This window comes from Corvus brachyrhynchos, unplaced genomic scaffold, assembly GCF_000691975.1.
Source record: "Corvus brachyrhynchos isolate BGI_N302 unplaced genomic scaffold, ASM69197v1 scaffold3, whole genome shotgun sequence".
Taxonomy (NCBI): Eukaryota; Metazoa; Chordata; class Aves; order Passeriformes; family Corvidae; genus Corvus; species Corvus brachyrhynchos.
The window spans coordinates 7318812-7337313 of NW_008237619.1; the positions used below are offsets into that span (position 1 = coordinate 7318812).

The 18502-nt window shown below is 39.2% G+C and overlaps 1 protein-coding gene and 1 long non-coding RNA gene across 5 annotated transcripts in view; one reads left to right on the plus strand and one right to left on the minus strand.

The window, feature by feature from the left end:
• The window catches only part of MAATS1 (MYCBP associated and testis expressed 1), a 31055-nt gene extending 12553 nt beyond the window's left edge, over window positions 1-18502 (minus strand). For 3 of the 4 annotated variants that reach the window (XM_017731899.1, XM_017731898.1, XM_008631886.2), the window contains exons 1-11: window positions 18435-18502; window positions 17908-17984; window positions 15726-15877; window positions 12782-12865; window positions 11456-11518; window positions 10363-10544; window positions 9472-9649; window positions 8970-9127; window positions 8544-8726; window positions 8232-8374; window positions 2001-2120 (exon numbers count right to left, since the gene is read on the minus strand). In XM_017731899.1, the coding sequence (XP_017587388.1) occupies window positions 2001-2120; window positions 8232-8374; window positions 8544-8726; window positions 8970-9127; window positions 9472-9649; window positions 10363-10544; window positions 11456-11518; window positions 12782-12865; window positions 15726-15853 (1239 nt within the window). In that variant the 5' untranslated portion in view covers window positions 15854-15877; window positions 17908-17984; window positions 18435-18502. Of the gene's footprint in view, window positions 1-2000; window positions 2121-8231; window positions 8375-8543; window positions 8727-8969; window positions 9128-9471; window positions 9650-10362; window positions 10545-11455; window positions 11519-12781; window positions 12866-15725; window positions 15878-17907; window positions 17985-18316; window positions 18412-18434 lie in introns of those variants that run through there. The other variant, XM_017731896.1, reaches the window with a different exon arrangement.
• LOC108446136 lies at window positions 7-15719 on the plus strand. The gene is made up of 4 exons (XR_001861249.1): window positions 7-194; window positions 13261-13326; window positions 14071-14237; window positions 14978-15719. It is a non-coding gene; the product is annotated as an uncharacterized LOC108446136 (long non-coding RNA).

The window sequence follows — 18502 nt, forward strand, 5'->3', positions numbered from 1 at the left end:
TCCTGCCTTTCCAAACCAGCACTCAGAGGCAGCAAAGCAGAACTAGCGAGAGGACTTGTGATTTGGTATGTTCTTCTTCTCTGGAAAGAAGGGATGAATTTCCAGTCCTACAGAGCTAAACTCTACCACATGACCTGGCTACATTGTGAAATCCCTTCAGGACAGTTTTGGAAATGGTGATGGCACAGATACTGGTAAGCCAAAATGCTTGGTGTGATATTAACTAAGATTAGGTTTGAATTTTTATGAGAAGCATTTTTCTGTACTTCTGTTTTTGAATGCTGCAAATGATGCCTTAGCAAGTGTAATCATCAGCTTGTCCATCTGCCTGCTGCAGACCAGCAGGAAAGACTGAGGGGAGATGAAAAGCCCATCATGCCCTGCAGAAAAAAAAGAAAAATTAAGGATATAGAAGAATCTAGGAGATGGCTGCAAACTAGAGGAGGCTGGAAGAAAGTCATAAACTAATGAAGGAATTCAGAGGTGCTCTGTGAACTTGTTGTGGCTATTAAGTCCATTAGAAATGACTGGGGGAGAGAAGCTGAGGTTACTTGCAGTAGTGCCTCCATTCTCTCCACTTTCTTCCGGCACAGTTTCTTTTTGAGATCCTCAGCTCCGGTGGGAAGCACTTAGCAGTTGGTACTCGTATGGGTGTATGGCAGGAAGAGAAGCATTAATAACAGAGAAGAGCCTTGTTTTCACTGCTCCTCACAGACACCTGGTAGGAGAAACCTTACTTGGATTTGACAAGGCAGGAGATGTTAGTGCTGCTCTTCAGTGGCTCAAGTGGCCTGATTTCACAGACGGAGCTTCACTGGAGAGCTCCATTTTTTATGTGTTCACATGTAAAGATTCTTGAAAATAAACCAAATGTTGACAGAATTCATGAAGGTGGAATTCTATTGTACTTGAATTCTTAAAAAAACCCCAACTATAATCTGTAAACACACTCAAGAATGACTACAAGTGGTAGAAAAATTTTTCTGATTTCTTTACATGTTATCTCAAAGAACTTAAAAATCTGTCAAACTGGTAAACCTAAGCAGTGTAAATCTACCACTGCAATACAGTATCTAATGCTCAGAAGTTGGTAAAGCTGTGGAAAGCCCTCCCCAAGGAGATAAGAAATTCTTGTTCCAGTCATCTTAAAATAGACTGTATAAAACATAGAATATCATACTGCACAAAGGAACACAGCAGTATGGATGATTTAATAAGACTTTCTCTCTTCCCTTTCATGGTTGTGTGCCTCTTAAATTCACAAGTTAAAATAGTAATTCTGTCTGTACATCATGAAAATGGTGTTAATAAGAAGACAAAACAGTCCACTGGGGCAATCAGCTCTTAAGTATGTTACTTTAAGAAAGGAAAGGAAGTTGCAGCTCCCCTAAAAAGTAATTTTTTCCTACAACATATCACATCCCCCATGACACATCATTACTGCTATTTCAATCTCTGCAGGAGAATCATTATCTGTGAACTGGTGCATGCTTATCAAACACTGCATCCTGCATGATGACAAGAGCTTCACTCCAGAAAATTAATGAAGTGCATGCTCAGTGCTGAGCAGCCAAAGTCTCTCTGACTTGAGTAAGTCTAAACTTAATTGCCTCACTGGATTATGATAGTGTTGTCAGATCAGAACGTTGGAAGCTACTGAATAATAATGACAATAATAATGATGATGATGATGATGTCTTTTTGTTCCCCAAGAACAAGGGAATAACGTCTACTAATTTATGTCTTTATAAAATAAAGTTTACTAAAGAATTTGGCCAACAGATACTGTAAATTATTTTCAAATCTTTGGCTGCTAGCACTCCTTATAGAATAAAGAGAGACTAAGAGAGTCTTAAGAAATAATATGGCTATTTTTAACATGGATGCACACAAAAAAGATAAAAGCTCTCTTCTTTCATTCTCTGGGCATTCCTTTAACAGCTGTGTAGGAAACAATCAGAGATCAACAGGGAAAAAAGTGCTAAAACCAGCTCACTTACAGTTGATGGTTTTTCCAGGATTAGAGTGGGTGGCTTAGGAACAGGGGTTTCTACTTTTTCGAAGACAGGGGGAGGCTTCTTTGGCTCCTTGGCTTTATTCTTCTTCTCCTCCAGTAGTGCCTGCAAAAGACATCCAATTTAATAAGAACATGGGTAGACAGAACAACGCAATAAAGCCAGTCCTTTAGATGCTGACTGTTGCTGACCACACTGCCCACAGGGAGCTGAAAGCTTTGCAGGCTTGTGGCTTCTATTTCTTACAGCACATCAACTGAAAAACTGAGTATGGTCAGTAGATGAGGCTATTGGTTGGTCAGAATATATTGGTGGGAATGTCAAAATCATATGTATGGAGGAAGCAGGAGTTATTTTACTGTATTTACTAACAAGTCATCAGCACTTTTGAGTCACCTAAACTTAATCTAAAATCGGTATGAACTTCATCTTTAATTCTCAAATAATTAATTTTCTAGGAATGCTGTAACTCTTTGTCTTTAACTATAGGTAATGCTTGTTACTGCGGGTTAGAAATGTTATGCAGTCAGGAGATTTTATGAAGGGGTCGCTTGAAGAGTGTATTGTCACTGTTCTGTGGCCCTTCCTCAGTGAAATGTCTTTGTGTGATAGGCTATTACTGCACAGGATTGAACCGCAGCAAAATATGTTTTGGAACTCTGCTATGCTCACCTACAACTGCCCAGCAGCACCCACAGCAACTGTACAAGTGGACTGGGGGCAAAAGAGAAACTGTCTTGTACAAAAACTTCCTTCTACCAAGAAAATCCAAAAGTCCAATAAGTACGCGGTTTACCTTGCTCGCAGCTGTTTGGTGGCAGATGCCAGACCTTGTCAGCAGCCTAGAGTGGAAGTGCCACCACAGCCTCAGCTCTTTCAAGACATTTTCAAACTGTTTAAAAAGCCCAAGACCTGCCAATTTCCCACCACCAGGCCCTCAGAAGTAGATATTCAGATAAGCATTTCCAACTGCATGGCAAAGCTTGCCTGCTGTAGGCCATCACACTTTGGCTCACAAAGAGAGGGAAAGGAGTACATACATTTAAAGCTCCTTCAAAACTATAATCCTACTACTGTATGGGTTGGATCTTTAGTCTTTATTATCGAAAGATCATATTCCAGCAAGGGAAAGTGTGCCTTTTCCTTTTTTCACGCTCTCTCTTTCAAATGTTCAAATACAGTATTTCACCAAGGAGCGAAATCAAAAGAAAAACTTCAGAAAAAAGCTCAAGGCTGAATGTATCTCTCCAGTAACAGGAAACTGATGGCATTTGCACAGAATTTAATTGTGACATTAATGAAGTTTTGAAACTCCAGTAGTCACTGTATAAAAACCCTTCTTGCATGTAGGATCTGATCTTTCAGGACAGGATAATGAATTGCTCCAGAAAAGGAGAGAGGTTTCTAGGTGGAGGGGATAAAATACTTTATTACTGAAAGCTTCTTAAATGGTCCACGTTAATGATGCAAGAATCAGAGCCTATAAACTGCTTTTAAGCCATGTGAAATGGTTATAGCTCAAAAATGTTGAGAGATTTTCTGAACTGTGTTTTGTATGTGAAGACCTTAGAGCTCTCTAGCATGAAGATTATAACAGTGCTGGCTATGATTTATAAGGAGATTTGCATGGCAGGGCAAGGGAAGCAGAAAGAAAAAGCTGCTGTAGCTGTGACCCTTTTGAAAACAATGGCTACTATGTTTATTAGTACAATCTCACATTCATAAGAATTTTTCTAATAAAACTGTGGCCTCCAAAAATGTTTCCTGCTAACCAGAGTAACAAAATATAACCAGAATAACAACTTCTAAAGACAGAAAACTCTACGAGCAATTTGGACAAGAGGGAATCATTATTAATGTAGATTTGTTGCAGTTCCTGGAAGTGGTTTTATGTTTTCATGTCAGAACTATCTAGTGCCTGCTTGGCTACCTTTACTAAGCAAAAAAAATGCTTACCATTTGCTTTCTCTAATCTGATGCTTTAAATTATTTTAAGAGTTTAACATGAGACAAGAAAAAGAAAATATAGGGGTTTTGCCTTAACTGGTTCTGCCTAACTTAACAAGTTCTGATTTTTGGAAACAGGGAAACCAGGGCTCAAGAATCACTACAAAAATACTTTATTTAAAAAGATAAAAGTGCTAAATTTCTGAGCAACATACACCAAATGTTACTACCTACATACCACACTTCAATTTTCCTGATACAGACTACATTCCTTTATTCAGGTAGGAAGTTCAGAGTCAAGGTAGGATCTGGCTGGACTGGACAGTGAAAGAACACAATTCATCTCCTTTCCATTCTCCTGGCAAATGCAGTGAACAGCAAACGGCACTCATGCTTTTCACCATACACCTTAGCTTCTTAGCCAGCTTCTGAGAGAAGCAGAACTCTTGACAGGATGGGGGCTTAAGAAGCAACTCTCCATTCAAAGAAATCAATCCATTCTTTAGACTCCTCCCCTATCTTCTCTGTGATCCTCTCCTTTCCACAAGACCCTAGGTATATTTGATTTTCAGCACAAAGTGTACAGTCATGGTTCTCTTTCTTCCTTTTTGCTCGTAGATGACAAAGGTGTGATTACAGAATTGCAGAATCAATGAGGTCGGAAAAGACCTCTAAGATCGAGTCCAACCTATGACCAAACACCACAATGGCAACTAGACCATGGCACTGAGTTCCATGTCCAGTCTTTCCTTACACACCTCCAGGGACAGAGACTCCGCCACCTTCCTGAGCAGCTCATTCCAACATCTAATCACCTTTTCTGTGAAGTAATTCCCCCTAATTCCAATCTAAACCTCTCCTCGTGCAGTTTAAGACTATATCATCTTGTTCTGTCACTGGTTGCCTGGGAGAAGAGGCCAACCTCCACCTGGCTACAGCCTCCTTTCAGGTAGGATCATTGAGGTGCTTGACAGTGCAGCATGGCTGCTGCATCTTGGCTGATCAAGACTGACATAAAAGCTCTCAGAGCTTGTCTGAGCGTGAGCCAACTAACACGGTGTGGAGATCTGTTCTTGAAGAAATAACTGCTTAAACAGGCTTTCCTATGCTTTGAAGTTGGCAGAGATGTTCTCCAGGGACATTCTTGGCCCCTCTACTTCTCTACCTCCTTCCAGCAACCAGATAAAGGAAAACAGATGTGGAGAGACTTGCGCTTAATGCTGAGGTGAGAAGTTTTTGTTTCTGACCTCATCTTGATCCAACACTTTGAAACTACCTGACACTTCACCCCACTTGAGTCACCAGAGCATAGAGGGTCTGCCTAAAGTCATGTATTGTTCTGCACTGGGATGTCTTCTACCACCTCCTCCACTCCTTGGTGTATTCACTTACCTAGTTGCATTTACTCCCTGCACTAGTTATCTGTATTGGTATGTTATGTCCTTAATGCCTTGGATTTTCATACAAGACTGTCTATATAATGGATCACTTATATTCCTTAAAGCACTGTTACCTGTGCTGGCGAGGAACTATCTTTCTTTGTCCTTTTACTGATCTGGCTTAAGATAAAGATTGCTGTTTTTACTGTAAATTTTAGGTGACTCCTGTTTCTGCCATGTTCTGTTATTTTAGAGAATTATTCAAAGACTACTGAGTGTACATGATATTTCTGCAAAAGGTTTCAGGATGGTCCTCAAAAAGTCTGCTGCTAAAATCACTTCTTTTTGGCTTAGTTTCATGTCTGAAAAAAGCAGCTCTCATTCTTAAGAAGACACAGATCCTTTTTGTAGTTACTTGGATTATTGCTTATCCCGTCTAACAAGCTTTAAGTTTAGGAATACTGTCAATCTGGCAAACAAATAAGGAACATAATGAGAACTCATCCATTCTTCCTCATGTTTGGCCAGAGAAGCAAGCCTTGGAAACTTCCTCTATTAAAACTAATTACTTGTGAGGCCAAAATCTAGCATTCCTCCTATATTTATCACATGCTTCCAGATAATCCAGGGAAAAGAAAAGAAACTCATTCTAGAGCGAGATCACTGTGTACTCTGTTGAATTTTCTAGAATTCCACTTTACTTCTACGATTATGGGAGAGAATTTATAGATGAAGTAGCAGAGCACTAAAATAGAGCTTTTGAATAGAAAACTGGTCTGGCTATTCAGCAATAGAAATAAGGCAAAGCAACACAGTGCCCTTCTAAAATGCTCCCTAATTACCTGCTTTAAACTTCTTTTCTGCTGTGTGTGATGGGAGGTTTGTTGGCACAACTGGGACTGCTTACTCTAAGTGCCAGAGAGTTGTCCTCTCAGGGAGGATTCTCATAAACTCTGTTAATGCAAGTGCTCTGCACGCTTTACTGCTCTGGTTTTGACAGCTCCAGTAGTGTATGAGGTGGACCTGTCAGCAAGGGGCTCTGCTAAGCCAGAACATGCTATAGCCACCAAACTTCAGAAGCAAAAGCCTCTGATGGGAGAAGTGACTGGGAACAGCATCACTGAGCTCAAGAGCTAAGTAGGGCAGTCATTTCTTGATTCTTTGAACAGAGTTTGTTTAAATCTAGTGGCTGAGGCAGTCTGGGTGTTTCACAGTGTCAGTACTTTCTGCTTGTCTGGACCAACCAGTCTGGTGTCTATTTCTGTATATCTAAAAGCAGCAGTTAAATTTTGCATAATGATTTATTTCATCATTTTTGCCTGCAAAGGAAATGGTTTTTGATTTTAAAAGAATATACATTTTGGCTTTTTGTGGTGGAGAAATGAGTATTACTTATGTTAGCCTCTCAGTTGCTATAAATCTATGCAGACCAAGTGATCTACACTGATTTAAGAAAGAAAATATGCAGAATTGTCTGCATTTGTTCTGCATTCCATCCTCCTTTGTCCACCAGTTTTTCTTTGAAGAGACATTATTGTGTGAGCAGCCAGCATTCGCCTGCTCACACTTCTCTTTCATACCATGAGAAGTATTTTCACCACAGTCTTTCGTACCATGAGAAGTATTTTAAACAAACAGAATACAATTGCTGTAATTGGAATTCAGCTCCAAAAGCTTGGACTAACATTCTGCTGACAATGAGAACCATGCTATGATGCACATTAGACAATCACTCCTTGAATTTTATGCAAACCCACCCAAACTCAAACCCCTTCACTACTTCTGTGTCTTTAAAACTAGGAGTTTTGTCCTTACTCTTGAACAATTCCTGTAGCACTCAAGATTTTCTTTGAAAATTTTCTTTCTGGAGAATAATGAGATGCAATATTTCATCTTTTACAAGATCCGGCAGCATTTAAATTTGAGATAATATGATTGATTTTTCAGAGCAAGATTTCAATTTAAAATTCAGCAGGTTAATGTCTGCTTTCAAATTATTATTAAATTACACCAAATCAAAAGAGCTATACATACATACATACATATGCATATATATAATATATATAAATATAAGTGAAACTTGCCAAGCTTTACAAATGAGAGTCACTATTTTCCAAGGATACAGCAGCCAGCCAAGAATACTCCTGATTTTACATGAAGGTAACCCTCAACAGCATCACAAGAAGTGTACTTAAAAGTAAATGTAATTTACAAATATTGTGATTGCAGATGCAAATGAGGCACTTCTTTCCTTGGTGGTTAACTGCATCTATGGACACCTCATCTGCATGAACAGTTGTGACAAATTAAGATATGCAAAATGCTATTAGCATGTTTGCAAATCAGATGCTGCTCTTAGGGAACAACAGTGATATGCATCCATCATCGTGACCTGATTTTATGAGTGGGGTCATTTTAATCATGCTTTGCTGCAGATGTTTTTACAGTATGTACTTAAAATGTACTTTTTAAAAAATGTACAAAATATTTAGAATATGAATCCAAATTTGCTTTCTTTTATTACTGGAAGCTTGACAGGGTATCCAGTAGTGCATTATAAAATGGAGAAATGAGAAGGAGAAAAGGGTGAGAATTTCAAATTAACATTATATGTTCCAATACAAATACCTGATCTATAGGAAGACAGAAGCAGCTGTGCTTGTTTTCTATAGGATTGGAGCAGAACCAGGAGTGAAAGTACTGATGGGCTGAATATCAAAGCAGTACTGGTCCAGCCTACAACAGTCTGCATGTTTTTTTCTTCAAGTTGTTTTACACAGTAAGAATTTATCACAAGGAATTGGGAAGAAGCTTACGCTTCTTCCCAACTGCAGTTGTGAGCAGTTCAAATCTAAGAAGAACTGACATGCTGCTGGATGCAGCTTCATACCTGGTGAACTTGTGCCAGGACTGCATCTAGCCTTCCTGACTTCTTAATATAGCCAGTCTTAGTGATAGTGCATTTAGGTTTTGGAGCTTTAATCTTGAGCTGGGAGACAGAATCCGGTACAGATTTGTCCAGTTCACACAATCCTAAGATTATAATACAAAGAAAGATTATAATGCACACAAGGATTACAATACATACACGGATTTTAATACAAACAGTGATTAAGTAGTGGAGGGATGGGAAGAGAAACTTGAATTTTGGCAATATCTCAAGTAACTATCTCCCACAACTAAGTCTTCCAAAATGCCTTACCTGCAAAGGTGTTAAGATAGAAGTTTTTTACCGCACAGTAGTCAGAATTGTTGTCTGGAAAAAAACCAATTCGAGACAAAGGAGCATATGTTTGTGATGAAAAGTCATTATACTCTTTGATGATATCTCGTCTCTCCAGCTTTCCCATCAAATTCTTGCTCTTAGCTATCAGTTTCCTGAGCACTGAAAAGGAAACACAAATGTGAGAAGGTTCATACAAATAGTTCTATAAAAGCCGTACCTTTGGTAAATTTACAAGAGCTTTTGCTAGATAAAATAAAAACATGACAGACCAAATGCTGGCCATGCATATCAATACTGTGGATGCAACCTATTTCATTTTGAACAGACTGTAACCTTGTGACAACAGAAATGGTTTGTCTGAAAACCATCTCATATCCCTGTCTTCCTGTCTTTCAGACCTACTCAATGCACAGTCACGCTGAATCTTTCTTATTTTCTCCTCTTTAGCCTTCTGATGATTTTGCCACTGGTTGTGCAAGCGCATGGCATCCACCTCATTTTGATTCTCCTCTCGCCTCTGCAGCAGCTTCTTAAAGACTTCCAGTTGGACCTTCTGCAACCTGCAGGGCAAGAAAAGGTCAGATAGTATTGAGTGTACTCTGCAGCGTTCTGTGCAATGCTGTCACCATCAAATCCTACATACCAATGGACTACTTTACAGATAGTTCATATTGCATATCTCTTATTCAATCTTTCATTTTAAAAAGGGAGTTAAGCACTGGTTAAAAGTATTGTGGTAGCAGACCCGCAGATTACATTTAAGAAAAACACTCCTTCCCAAAACCAGGATATTTCCACAGAAATAGAAGGCTTGTTGTGCCCTTCAGCCAATCCCTTAAACCTTCTTGCTCCTCCTCTATTCAGCCAATAATTAGAAGAAATAAAAGAGTAACTGGACTCCTACTTATCTATTTCCTCTTCTCTATAAGCCCACTCCTTCCTTTCCATAGCCTCCATCATCTTCAACCTCTTTGCGATGTTTGAGGGACTGTCCATGGGTGGAAGAGCAGCTTCCCAAGCACGTTTTTCCCGGATGCGGTCAATAATCTCTATCTCGGCTTGTCCTGCTGGCAGCCCCCGACCTTACAGGGACAAGAAGCATTAGCTCTTTAGGAGATTGGTAAATCCCACAAACAGCCACCAGCAAAATGTATGAGAGGGCTGGATGGGCACAGGCCCATGTGTTAAACACAAGCAGAACTGTCAAAAGTCAGAAGAAAATACTTCTAAGGCCAGTGAAATTCTGCAGTATGAGACATGGTTGGACCTGCAGTTGCTATAGTTCAGTGGACATCAACACTGGCACTTCATTCTTCTACTGCAGGCTGCAAAGGAAGAAAAGCTTTTCTAAGAAGATAGTTTCTGCTAATGAGCGCTTTCTTTGGCATGCTCAGTGTCTATCACCATTGCAGGTGAGACACTGGGAGATGAGGACCACAGGTATATTCTGGGACAGCAGTCTTCATACTGGCTTTTTTTTTTAAACAATGTTCAGCTCAGAGCAGCTGAAGAACATTGGGTAAATGGAAAAACTGCTCCTAGTTCATATTTGTAAAACATGAGCTTTTTATATTGAATGATCTTCAAAACTCTTCATTAAATGCCCCAGAACAGCACCATTAAGTAGGCAAATATCATACTTATTTTAGAAACAGATGAAATAATTGCGCCAAATGCACACAACAAAGGACTGCCAAAACTGGCAACAAACTTGAAACCTGACATTGAAAAGCAAAGAACCTCCTGCTAAAGTCGTGACATGATTATTATAATTTATCTTAATTTCACAACTCACCCCAAGTGAGTGTAGCAAGTGTCAGAATTTCAGGGACTGAGCCACTGTGAACTATATATTCAGGGGAATAGGGATCTGTCTGTGCTTCACCATCCCTGTAATCTGTCTGTGTCCCCAGAGTTCGGAACATGAGGCCAAAGATCTGGCTATCTTCTGCAGCTGGCTGGACATCCAGCTCTGTCCTAAAAAGAGGTGCAAGATGGAGGAACATTGGTCACATTCATTAAAAAAAACCCCAAGCAAACAAACCAGAAACACATCAGTCAAAGGTGGGAGACTTAAATGTGTTTTGGTTTATCTTAACAATACTCCCATTGATGTTAATTCCATTATCTTTAGTAAAAGCAGACTGAGGCTACACTGAGTCTGAAACACCCTCCTTAGGTAAATAATCCAGATATCTTCTATTTTCAGCTCTCATGATTATTACATACAAATCTTTCCTACATATCCATTCTAAAGCATTGCCTTTAACGGACACAGAATGGTTGAAGTAACATGAAGTAGGACTGCTTCAATTTAGTTTACATGTTTCTCTTTTCAACAAGTCCAGAATAAAAATTTAATTCTTATATAAGCACATGCAACTTCCACTGACTCTACTAGGAACTGAATTTTATTATGTGACCTCAAAATCTGATACTCTCTGAAAACCACATTAGACTACATCATGGATGCTCCAAATCTCTGGGCAGTATTGCATCTATCACAGAGATTGTAATTAAACATCAGAAGACGTTCCAACAATATTGCTCTACTAGAGAAGCTTCTTTGCTATGGTATCTCTTCTGGAATTCAGAGACACCTAGCTTTCTGCTTCAAGCCTCACAATCCTAAAACAGTAGAAGCATGTCCTTTATTCACAAAGCACTACGTATATACCGCAAGCAAATTCTGAAACAGCCAATCACGTGTTTCCTCTAGAATTCCCAATGATGAGAACAGCATCTTACCTCTTAACAAGCTTTTCCTGTTGGTTAATTATGAAAAATACTGGTCACCAGCTAAATAGTCTCCTGATCTTCTTCTGGTGAGAAATTTAAATTTAAATTTAAATTTAACTACAACAGTAATTTTCCACGTCACTACTTACTCTGTATAAGCAACATCTTCTAGAACAGCTCCCGGAGGCAGCTTATTAGAAGAGCTGAGAGGTCTGAAAAGAGAGAATGAAAGTAAGACAACAAGGATGAGCCTAAAAGATCATTATGGTTTAGAAAAGCTGCAGTTCATTAACTTCAGTGGCATTACACTGATTTTCCACAACTCAGGTTCTGTAGTTTCATGTTTAAGAATTGTGCCTGAATATTAAAAAACTCTTTCATAGCTAAATAGTAACAGAGAAAGTTTCACCAGTAGAACTGTTATTCTTAAGTCAAGGCAGAAAGTGGAATTGCAAAACAAGACAATTATTAAAGTTAGTTTTGAGTGTGCTCCCAACATTTTGTGTATATTTCACTAACTAGTTTAATTTTTCTCTTCAAGTCTTTGAAAGAGTTGTGGGTTTTAATAACTGCTTGAAATCTGAAACTCATTCCTACAATCAGCTGATAATTTGGTTTGGACTCATCTAATTCTATTGTTCCTTTTTTTCAGTATTTTATGAGGTATCTGGAAAGTGATATGGGCTCAACTACATACTAATAATTCCTTCCTAGGCATTCTTATAGTTTGCATATTGCAGTTCTCTATCGATTTCCCTCAGCCTTTGGGAGACTTTGAAGCTTAATTTCATATTGCAGAAGATAACATTGTCTTTGTTCTTTTAAAATTGCTGATAAAAGAGCCACAATAGACTTCAATTTATTAAACTTGGCAATTTTATTGTATTTAAAGTGGACATAGTGGCCAATAGCTGCTGAGTAAAATAGTGAATGCAATTCAAAGTGTATGTGACTAAGTCAAGAATGTTTATATGGTAGCTGTTGGTTCAGATCTTGAGTCCATTGCTGACCTGCAATGTCATTCTGGAAGGAGCAGAGCAGTCCTGAAGTAGAGGACATTGATGAAAAGTTAATCAAAGCTTGCCTTTGCTCCCTTTCTGCTCCTGGCAGAAACTGGGAGTTAAAAGGCTCCTTCTTAAGAAAACACCTTTCTAGGGGTCTGGAGAACCACAATGGCTTTGTAAATATCTTCTTCCTTTGCACAGGGTGCTCTACAGCCCAAGGCTTTCTTATTAAGTACACAATGTCTGGTATATTTGCTTATATGGTAGCTCATAACTGAAAATTCTGTCATAGTGTGAATTTAAAAAGACCTTGTGTTTTAACATTTGGTTACTCTTAGAAATTTCCATATCAGTGATCAAAGAATTGACAGAAAATACAGAAAAAATAATGTTCTGGCCTTTACTTAGGTGCTCTTTAAACTGCACAGAAGCAAGCTTCTGAACCCTATTTCAAATCAGTTCATTCCTTACTGTGCAAAATATTTGTAGCGATTCCTTCCACCAACTTCAGGATCTTCATACACAATCTGAGGTATCTGAAGAGAAGACTGACCTCTGAAAGTCAAAATACATGACATTGTTTAAGAAGTACATTCAGAGCAGTTCTGACCTTTTCTCCTTATGCTCTTTTTTTTCCTCTCTCTTCCCTCTGGTTGCACTATCCAACATGCACACTGTAAATTCCCCCCAGTCCTCACACTTACATAAGCAATTATAGTTTGTTTTTTTCATATTTACCTATGTAGCAAAATAGTTTGACACTTTATGTATATTTCCCACTATGTCTGGTCAAGAAATGGTCTTTGCTGCCTTTATTAAAACTTTCTTATGAGCTTGTTATGAAAAGGATTGACCACTTGTACATGCTTGACTTTGTAAAGGAAACTACTTTTCTTGGAATTGGGAGTAACATGCTTATATCCTTAAGAGTGAAATACTTTCCATTACAGAAAATACGTGTAAAGGAGCAGAATGAGCAAAGGAGAAGACTTACACTTTCTACCTTTGAAAAGCAGGTAAAGAGATTTTGAGCAAATGTTTAAAAATTCAGAATCAGCAATTTCAGTTGAATTCTACAGTAAAGGAGAAAAATTAGGACAATTGTGGGAATGTTTCAAAATCTATCCTGGAACAACCATATCTTTTGCAAGAACACTCTTCATTTTTTTTCCCCCACTTTGAATTTAAAGTAGGCAGACTGTTTAAATTTTTCACTGTAACATCTTGAAGAGTTTTCTTTAAGGCTCTGGAAGATCATGTGGAAAACCTCATTAAGGCAGTTAGTGAGATAATGGGTAGAACTGAGTAATTTGAAAGTTATTCATCAGGACTGCTATTTGATTTCACAACTGCTTTATACTCCAGTCTTACTCTTCTCAACCTGCACGGCTATTAAAGACAAAACCAGAAGTTCTTCCCAGAGAAGTTGTGGATGCCGTGTCCCTGGAAGTGTTTGACACCAGGTTGGATGGAGCTCTGAGTGAAAGGTGTCCCTGCCCATGGCAAGGGGATTGGAACTACATGATCTTTAAGGCTCCTTCCACCCCAGGCCATTCTATGATGATTTTATTTCTTTGAGCTATATATGTGGCAAGTCCTGAAGGCCAGGTTTTCTGTAAGACCATTTTTGGCAATTTGTAAGAATTCTGACCTCAGACGTATGGACTTGTGGGTACTGGGGTTGGTTGCTGATACCTAATTTTAATTACAAAGGTATATTTACAGAAATACAATTGACAATACGTAACATTGCTCAACAGCTGGCATCAAAACAGAGGATTACACACTGAGATCAGTTGTCTTCCAAGCCCTCATCTAATTCCTGCAAACTGTGGAATTTGGGGAGGCACAGTATGGCAACCTGCTGCAGGAAAGCTTAGAGTGAGACACTTCATTAACCTCCCGTGACATACAATTTACTGCCAAGGTAAGTTTAAAGTCATCTCTTCCCAAGGCTTTCAGTCACATCACATAAGAAAAGAGAAGGGAATAATTTGAAATGGAATGTCATAACCTGATATACTTGCTCAGCACTAATCAACCCATTATTGTGAAGTTGTGCTTGTAATTCAAATGAGTTAATTGAGCTGAGGGCTAGTTCCACTAGCTGACTCTTTACATATCAGACCGTTGCTCCAGCCAGATGGATTTGTGTTTCATTCAGCACAGGTGGGCACTTATTCTTATAGTCTAACTTTATTAGCATAAACCGTTCATCCTATTATGGTATAGTTACAGGCACAATGGGAACACAGGGAAATAGCCCTTTTTATTCCATAGATCCTTCCTCTGGCATGTCCTTGACTTATATTTGCTGACTTTGCTGAAATAAATGAGCATTTATTCCCAGTAACCTTGCAGAGGCAATGCAACTACTGAGAAGACAGCTGGGAAATATTCTGTCTTCCGTATCAGCAGCACTGTCAATCAGTGCAGGTTGAAACAGAGGAGATGTATTTCTTGGTTTTTGTTAATTGCAAGACATTTTGCATATACATCTTGTTGAAATGTAAATCAATTTTAAAGCAGCACAGGTGTCACACAGGCAAAATATAAGAATCCACTGAGATTTTCATGTGCTGAGGACAGCTTGAAACACTGAAAATAGTATTAAGAAAAAAAATAATCCAAATTTCTTTTTTTTTTTTTTATTATGGAAATGAGAAGAATATGCCTTTGAAACTGAACAAAACCAGGTGTGAAATCCACTGTATCACTCTTGAGCATCTTTGATTATTGTCCGGCATGTGGTAGAACTCAGTCACCAGCAACCTCAAAGCAAGCACCATCTAAAAAGCCCATGGTCTAAAGTTAGTTTCTTAAAGCAGAAAGAACCTTTGAAAACAAAAACCTAGGCTGACGCCTGCAGTCTTGAATACAGCTACAAGAGGACTTAAAAAAACCTGTGGTATGGCAAAACACATGAACTTTTTTTTTAGTATTTGCTGAATCAAATATGTCACCAAATTGTGACGCCAGAAGAAAGCTCAACTAAGAAACCCGTGCACTAAAAATGTGGTGCCCTGGACTCAGGCTGCAAGGACCCTGGAAAGAGCAGCAAAAGCAACCTAACCAGCTGCAACTGCATGGGACTAAATTGAAAGAGCTCCCACTGAAGTAACACACATGAGTCACTGAAGTCTTCATAACTCATCTGATCTGTAAGAGATTGAAATAACTCTCTTCTTTTTCATGGCAACCGCTGCAAAGCAGATAGCACAGGGATGAAGGAATGTGCAACATCCACCCTGCAAGAAACAGATGGATAACCATACTCCACAACAGCTGCAATCTCTTAATTTCAAGGGAAATATAAGTAGGAGCAAATTGCAGTCATCTCCACTTCAGCGTGCATGGGTTTTTGTTGGTTTTCTTTGTATGTTCATTTTAAATTATCCAACCATAGAACACTTACACAGCAAGCTGCTGAAGAGCCTCCAGGCGCTGCTGAGCCCTCCATCTTCGACCAATAAATGCAGGCGCTGGATCTTTGCCCTTGGAACACAAGCTGCAGGCTGGGAAGTGAATCAGTCCAGTAGCCATACTTCAGAATATCAGTGCCTTCACCTAGCATTTGTGTGGACACAAAGAAGAGAGGCTCTAATTTAGCCATTTCAAACAGCATGAGAGTTCAGAATTCCGGCCTGCTGTGATTTACAGGACTGCACATTTGGAATGGGGGAAGAAGGCGGCATACATATGTTAATGATGTCAGTTAGTTAGATGGTTCCTCTCAAGATGTGGAGCATACCAGACTAGCAGCAGATGCACAGATTTGTCTTCTGGCTGTTTTCCAGTGCTAAACTTATACTTAAAACTGAAAGGTCTAACAGTTTGTTACATAAAGAAGTTAGTGTGCAGTAACTGTGAATGTGCAGCAATGTGAACTTCTAGCACATTACCCCATGTAACTCCTTCCTATTTTAGTGCTCTAGAAATTAAGTAACATATTCCACTTACACGGTAAAGTTACATTATTTTATACTGGAACAATTTTAGCATTTGTTAAAAATAACTCAAAGGGAGCTAACATACAAAAATGATCACATTAAAAATCTACACCCTTCCTTTTAAGGACTAATTTCCCTGGGTAGATATGCCTTAAATTGCTAAATTTATGGCTGCCAATAAATCTTTGCAATCATGACTGAAGTATAAGTGATGTAGCTCTATTGGCTTGAGCTTCTGTAAAGACTGATATCAGAACTGAATTTTGAATTGCCCCTTTGATTTCAGCAGGTGCTAACTCAAATGCATACAGGTGACATTTCAAGTACTCACCAGTGTGTAAGACAGTGTCAGTTGATGAAGATCTAGGCACCCTACTATGAGTAGCTGCTTGCTGCGCATGAAATTGCATTTTTGTTCCATTTCTCTTCAAAAGGAGTTCAGCTTTTGAGAGTTTGGAATACCCTATGAACTAATAGTATCACAAGCTCTGTGCATCCCAATTTGTGAAGCTACAGATTAAGAATTCAAGGATGTAGGGTTTTGAGTTGCACATTATGCATTTGCTGATTGATTTTAAAACATGTTTTATGCAAGTCAGAGTCTGCACCATTACACCTGTGATGTGACAACTTTAGTGATAGGATGCCTGTTTACTTCATCCAGCCTGAACTGTTACCACAGCCATACTACAGAGACACAGACAAACACTTTTTTGTTTTCAAGTAGATACAAGAAATATTCTGAGATAATGGAGTAAGAGATATCCAGCAATAGTCTTCAAAAATATGTTCCTTGACTCCATTGTTGGAAAGATGCTCAGGGCTTTTTCCCCTGCTGTACAGCAATGAAGTCTGAGTTCAGAATATCTGCCTTGCAGCCTCAGTCAAATGCATAGCTTCAGGAAGGCTCTGTTTAAAATCCAATTCATTGTGCAGTTGCATCAAGTCTGTTTTCCTCTGGCATTCTACCTGTATGCATCCTGTGCTGCTATCAATCATTGCTGTCTAAAGGTGTGACTGCAACCCCCACAGACATGCCTTACCTGGTTTTAAACTAGCCAAGGGGAATACTGACAGCAGGTGAGCAAATGCAGTAGGAAACTAAGCATGGGCTAACTAGCTAAGGGCTTAGCTAGGAAGTTAAACTCTACTAATTCTGTATGAAGAACCAGGACGGATTTGCAGTCTTTATTGGCTGCTTAGCTGTCGCTAAATATTTCATTTTAGTCTACGTATGCTACGTTGATCTGTAATCTAAGTATATCCCAAGGTAAGTAAGGAGGCATTGTGTGAAATGACAGCTCTGCTTGCACAACAGCCCAGCAGCTGACCAGTTACTTTATTAGATCTAAGTAACATATATAAGCTATAGTTAACAGCACTTGGAGATAGTCTATTAAAAATACTGACACACAAGTTAAGAAATTACTCAGAACATGAAGCTGGGTATTTCTAGGTTGCTGTTAGAGAGTCACCATAGGCTAGCAATCATGGCTACTCCGTGTTGTCTTGTTTTAGATGAAACTTCTTTCTCTGCTTTGTATTATGCTGTTTTAAGGGAGCAGCTTAGGACCATGACAGTTTCTAACCATGTGTATGCAGAAAAAGACAAGGTGAACATGTGAGCTGTCTTTGGCCAACACCTACCACTTTATCATCAACAAGCTGAGCATGGACATTTGACTTTGGAAGGTCCTTCTCACTTCACTGTGTGTACAGAGGGTCTGAAAGACAAGTGAACAAATGGAACTAGTTACATACTTGAGGAATCAGCACGAATCACCAGGCTCCACTTCCTTCTTTAAAAAAAGTCTGTACATAAGAGAATATATAACAAACTAGGAAGAAAGAACTGAAATACATGTCTCTGTATCAAACAAATGTCACCATCACACAAATGAGCCTCAGAGATGAAATACTGCGGAAGATGCATGTGAAAAATCTAGTAGAAAAATCTGCTTTCTTTGGAAGCACCGTCAACTTAAACAGAAAACGAGAAGACATGAAACATTAAGAGAAAGGCATGGTGCAATGGTAATCAGTTGAAATACCATACTGTACATGATGCTTCCCTCTGGGACCCAGAGCTGGCTTTGCTCCAGCAAATGTTCCATGGTCCCAGTCTCGCAGGAGCCGCCAGCCCTATCGCTTGCCCGCTGCTGGGCGGTCCCCACCTCTTGACGGGCTCGGCGACAGCCCCGGGGCCCTGGTGCAGGGGAGGCCCCGGCAGAGGCGGAGGCCT